This window comes from Benincasa hispida, chromosome 3, assembly GCF_009727055.1.
Source record: "Benincasa hispida cultivar B227 chromosome 3, ASM972705v1, whole genome shotgun sequence".
NCBI lineage: Eukaryota > Viridiplantae > Streptophyta > Magnoliopsida > Cucurbitales > Cucurbitaceae > Benincasa > Benincasa hispida.
This window is the reverse complement of record NC_052351.1, coordinates 34,196,829-34,202,590: the sequence shown is the minus strand read 5'-3', so window position 1 is coordinate 34,202,590 and position 5,762 is coordinate 34,196,829. Positions and strand designations below refer to the sequence as shown.

The 5,762-nt window shown below is 29.3% G+C and overlaps 1 protein-coding gene across 1 annotated transcript; it reads right to left on the bottom strand.

Moving 5' to 3' along the window:
- Nucleotides 1–3,021: 3,021 nt before the first annotated feature.
- Nucleotides 3,022–3,682, bottom strand: LOC120074114. The gene is made up of 3 exons (XM_039027132.1): nucleotides 3,538–3,682; nucleotides 3,326–3,431; nucleotides 3,022–3,225 (listed from the first exon to the last, which is right to left on the bottom strand). The coding sequence occupies exons 1-3, from the start codon at nucleotides 3,571–3,573 to the stop codon at nucleotides 3,068–3,070; spliced, it is 300 nt and encodes a 99-aa protein (XP_038883060.1). The 5' UTR covers nucleotides 3,574–3,682; the 3' UTR covers nucleotides 3,022–3,067.
- Between the last annotated feature and the right edge of the window lie 2,080 nt (nucleotides 3,683–5,762).

The following is a 5,762-nucleotide window of genomic DNA, read 5'->3' as shown; positions in this document are numbered from 1 at the left end:
AAGTTGAGCGGGATAGCACATTTCTGGTGCTGTCACTTCTTAAATTTGGGAGACAATTGATAATAAAATTAAAATTTAACCAGTTGAGCTATCATGGAATGTAATTTTTTTCAGGAAGATCATAAGATATAGTTATACCATGATTAAATTATTTGCCAAAACATTTTTTAAAAAATCTCTCTTTCGATTTTATTTTTTGGTCTAAGAAAATTATGTTTATTTTCTTACCACTTCTTTATCATACTTTTCATCTTTTTTTAACTAATCACTTGAATCCTTAATCAAATTTCAAAAGCTAGTTTTTAAAAACTTTTATTCTAATTTTCAAAACTTGGCATGAGTTTTAAAACACTATTATAATGTAAAAACCAAACATAAAGATATTAATAGATGAAAATTGTGTTTACGAGGTTAATTTTCGAACACCAAAAACAAAAAAACAAAAATCAAATTCTTGTTTGATAACCATTTGGTTATTTATTTACTTCTTTTTTTTTTTTTTTTTTTTGAAAATTGGCTTATTGCCTCTCAATTTTTTACTCGTGCTTTTCATATTTCTTATACAAACATTTGAATTCCTAGTCAATTTTAAAAAATAAAAACAAGTGTGTGAAAATTATAGGCCCATCTAGTAATAATTTGATTTTTGGTTGTTGGTTGTGTTGATTTTTAAAATTCACGATTATTTCTTTTCAATTTCTTAATGATTTATAAAATTAATTTTCAAAAATTAAAAAAAAAACAAATATTTACTAAATGAAATCTAAATAATTATCCAACCGATGTTAAAAGGACTATGAAAGGAGTCCATTTCAAATTTCAATGGGTTGATTTGGACATGAAATTCTACATCAAACGTGATCCATCCTCATCAGTTTTGGTCGTATATTTCTAATTATATGAAAAAAGAAATCCCACAAATGTAGGGAAAAGAAAGAAGCTGACATTATCGTACTATAAACTGGGACTGGGTAAATTGTACCAATTTGGTACCCAAAAAGCCTTCAAACCTTCTTCACCACTCAAAACCCCATGTTTCTTCTTCTTGGGTACAATTATACATAATTGCCTGACTTTGACACCTCAAATTATTTGGTTCACTAATATCATTTCATCTTTAAAAGTTGAAGGTTCAATCCTGACAATAATTGTTGTACTAAGTAAATAGAGTAATTGAATTACATTTAAATTATAGAGAAAATGTCAATTTATACCCATAACCCATTAAACCTTAGAGGGGTCATTTATTTTTCGAAATCTTTAGATGCCCTGAATTATAAATATCTAAAATTACAAATTTTCGACATCTTTAGATAATCATATTTATTTGTGAAAAGATTTTTCCAGATGTCTACGAATGCTTGGATAGTTGGATGACTTTCTTTCTTTCACACTATTTCTACTTAGAAATGTCTTAAAATTTATCTGATGTTCTAAGAATGCTCTTACTACTTTTTATTGATTTATAATTAATTTAATATAATTTGAATTTATATAACTTTTATTTTAATTTGAATTTCTTTTTAAATTAATATTGTTTATTTATTTTTATATGTTGTTTTTCTTAACCAAATAATATATATTAATTTAAAATTTTTGACAAAATGCGACAATCTTGTCGCCTGAGAAACAAACGACACCTTAAGATTTTATCAATTTAAACCATGAATTAGTAACTGTATCAATTTAAATCATGAACTTTTGTCAGTGTATCAACTTACACGCTTCATTATGTTTCGTATGGAAAAATCTTATGTGAAACTTATAATTGTATCAACTAAATCTTTATTAATTTAGACTCTTATTCTTATTTTCCTTTGAGAATCGTCCATACGTTTGAATAAATCTCCACATATTTTATAATTAATGCATGAATGATTTTCAAATGTAATCGTAAGAAATGGTCTGAATTGATTGGCTTATGAAAATTTAGGAGTTTAATTGACTCAAATTATAAGTTTCACATAATATTGGTTAAATAAGATCTGAGAGAGGGTATAAATTGACAAACTTAGAAAATTCAGTGTTTAAATTGATAGAATTATTAGTTTAGGATTTTAATTGATACATAAAAAACTTAGAGATATATATCGATATTTGTCCTAAATATTAATATGTATTGTTAAAAATAATATTAAATTTACCTTAACCTATAAACTTTTAGGTCAATTATTGATTAATTATTTGGTCAATTATTTCATCCACAATTAGTATTGATTTAGTCTTCTACAAATTAGGTCAAATATGTTATATTTTAAACTTAGAAAATCTGAACGGAGATCTTTTTTTTCTCACTCCATACACTCCATATTATATACTCTGGCTGAAGAAAAATTGTAGGATATTAAATTCTAGATAGATGATCATCATGAATTAAATTCATAACCTCTTAATTCTTTATTAGGTATATGTTTCCTATTTATGAATGATGATAAAAATAATTATAAGATATTTATACTATCAAACAAGTCAAACAAATTAATTTTTCAATAAAAATACAAAAAAACGAAAAACACGCATGATTCAACCGGCATTTAATAGTGACATCTAATCTCAACCTATTTTACTAAAAAAAATTGAATTCAGAAATTCAATCCATCATAAAAAGAAGACTTAAATTTATTACTGTTACATATTATTTTACATTTTTTTAAAAAATAAGACAGAAAAAAAACAAGGAGGTGGCAATTACAGATTTGCTTGGACGGCTAGTTTTGTTGGAAGGAAAACAAACAAAAAAACAAAAAAGAGGGAATTCCACATAAATCCCTACACCTCCCGACAAGACTCAATCAGGAAGCGACAGCAATACATTTTTTAAAAAAAGTTCCAGCACGATGCCACGTGTAGCCACGTGTCCCCACGTGTCCCCACGCGTCAGCCATTAGTATCCCAAAATATCTTCACGCCCCTCCATTAGCCCATCCCCGTTCCTCTCTACGCCGCCGCCGCCGCCGTTCCATCCACCTACACCTACAATCCCTAAACACGACGTCGTACATCGCATCCCACCGTCGGTTCATTTTATTAGTTTCCACCCACCCTACACCGCGGCCTGTTTTTTCACCTACCGACTCAAGGACGACGTCGTATCCCTCGAACCCAGCAAGTTGAAATCCGACGTGTCGGACGAATTACCCTCGGATACCTTTACAGTAACGTCACGTCGTTTCTTCTTATACGCTTCAAAGAATTCCTTGTTCTCCTTCTCCAGTTCATTCCACACTGCACACACATTTTTACAAAATTCTAAATAAATAATATAAATAAGGCTTTCGGAGTCCGTGCATATCACGTGAGAGGAGAGAGAGAGAGCCAAACGGACCGGTGGAAGTGATGACCGGTTTGATATTTGCATGTTTGGAGAGAGCTTCCATGCACTCTTCTTTGGTCATGTTGAAAATTATACACTTCTCGATCAGGTGGTGCACCTACACCATAACAATCATACGCCGCATATGATCCGTCCGTCCATTATATCAATCAATAAAAAGTAAAGAGAGAAATAAAATTATAAAAAAAAAGAAAAAGATATACCATGTGGATGTATGAAGCAGAGGGGTCGTCGTCCATGGGAGTTGTGATTTTCTGTTTGGATGGAGAGAAAATGAGAGAAAGTGAAGGGAAAGAAGTGAAGAGAATTGTGGGAGTGAGGATTATGTATTTATATCTACAAAATAATATCAAGTGGTAGATTTGATGGGAAATAATATAATTTAATGGATTTTTTTAAAAAAAAGGAAAAGAGAGACGACGTCATTGGGAGTGGGGTCCAGTGCCCACGTGGGAGGAAGGCGAGGATTGGTGGAGAGACGATTAGAAGAGATTGTTAGTAACCAAAATCTCCCATTGGCTTTGTCGCTTACGTGGCTACAGTGCTCAAGCTCCACGTGACACGTGGACCCGGCTTGGTCCGAATTGGGTCACTGGCGATGCCCCCGTTTGAACCGGCCGTGGATTTTGATGTCGTTCAGACGGCCACCTCTGCCTACGGTCCGATCGGACGATCATCTGCCGTTCTTTCCACGTCGGATCACATATCCCCAATATTATTTCTTTTTTTTAATGTATAGTTATTATTGTACCGAAAAAATAGGGCCTGCCGATTTAGTGTGTATAACTATTTATAACCTAAAGTATAATTGATATTATTTCAAAATTCTCTTTATTATTACAGAATTTACTATTTATTACAGTATTTACTATTTTTATAAAGTATTTTTTATTTTCTATCTAGACAAAAATAGTCTACACTCTAAATACAAACTATTATAACCGAAATAAAAATAGTCTACACCTGAAACACTAATTATTATAACCATTGGCTATTTAACACAATACTTCAAACGCTCCTTAAATGTTATTATGATGAAATTACAAGTTTAACCAAAACTTTCTATGTTTAATATATATATTTGGTAAATATATATAATAGAGGGAGATCAAACCTTTGACCTTGAGGTCAATAGTATGTATTTGATGTTAGTTGAATTTTGTTCATTTTGATATACATACAAAAATGTATATATGTGTGTATGCCGTGTGCATGAAGGATGTGTATAGAAAAAAGATTAATGTATGTGTGTGGGAAAAAAATAATGTGTTTGGTGACATCTATTTAAAAAAAAAAAAAACAAAAACTTTTAAATAATTATTACATACTGACAATTTTGATAAATAAATAGTTTTCTAGAAAATAAGTAGTAATATTTGTTAGGTTAAAAATACTATCTCAATTTTTTTTTATTTTAGTTTTCATTTAATTTTAGTTTATATATTTTTAATATTCAATATTAATTCATACACTTTCATTAAATCTTAAAATTAATCATTAAAGTTTATGTTTATCGAAATTTGTTAAACAATAACCTTAATTTAAATGCAAGAAAAACTAATGTAAAAATATTCCTAAAATCTATTGGGGAAACAATAATAATGGTTAAAAAAATCTAATTAAAAAATAAACTAACAGTAGAAAATGTTTTAAAGGTTTATAAAAAATATAAAGATTAAATCTAGAGATTTAATACTATAAAAGTTAAAAAAGAACAAGTTTCAAATCAAATTTGTATTTCAAAAAAAAAAAGAAAAAAGAAATAAAAAGAAATAAAAGTCCCCACAAGATTCCAAAGAAATAAAGTAAAAATGTAAATTGAAGAGACCTTAATTAAATAGATAACACGAATTTAAAAGAAAAAAGAAAGAAAGAAAAGAAAGAAGATAACATTAGTGTCCTATATTTCCCTAGCCACAAAATTATTATTATTATTATCTAAAAATATAAAATAATCTTTATTAAAAGAAAAACAAAAACCAAATACTCAAAAAATCCATTAGGAAAATGCCAATTGCCATCTAACTTATACACCTGAAATTAAAATGGTCGAAGCAACATCCTCATCGGATTTATTGGCATTTTCCTATCATTAATTTCTCTCTCCCTCTCTCTCTCTTTTTCTTCTCCATTTTCCCATAATACGTACGGTTCCATTTCTTCCAAGTTTGTAATTATGATGGTTGATGCAAAATTTAGGATAGAAGAAATATAACTAACCTTCATGTAACACCAACGGTCGAATTTATAATTTGGGAAAGAAATGACTTGTAAAACAAAGAAAGAGCGCTATAATGCCTAAGTCGGTAAGGGAATCGTAGAATCAAGAAGAAGTTCGAAATTTAAATTATATCATATGGCGCCATAATAGTTTATTTATAGGGGATTTGATTTAGGATTTATCTTAATCATACTAGGATTAAGTTAT

Bases quoted from the DNA above. Each gene is read 5' to 3' on its own strand.
- LOC120074114 (XM_039027132.1), bottom strand. From the start codon at position 3,573: ATGGACGACGACCCCTCTGCTTCATACATCCACATG. The intron at 3,432-3,537 runs GTATATCTTTTT...GTTATGGTGTAG, and splicing joins CTGCTTCATACATCCACATG to GTGCACCACCTGATCGAGAA. The intron at 3,226-3,325 runs GTCCGTTTGGCT...ATGTGTGTGCAG, and splicing joins ACCGGTCATCACTTCCACCG to TGTGGAATGAACTGGAGAAG.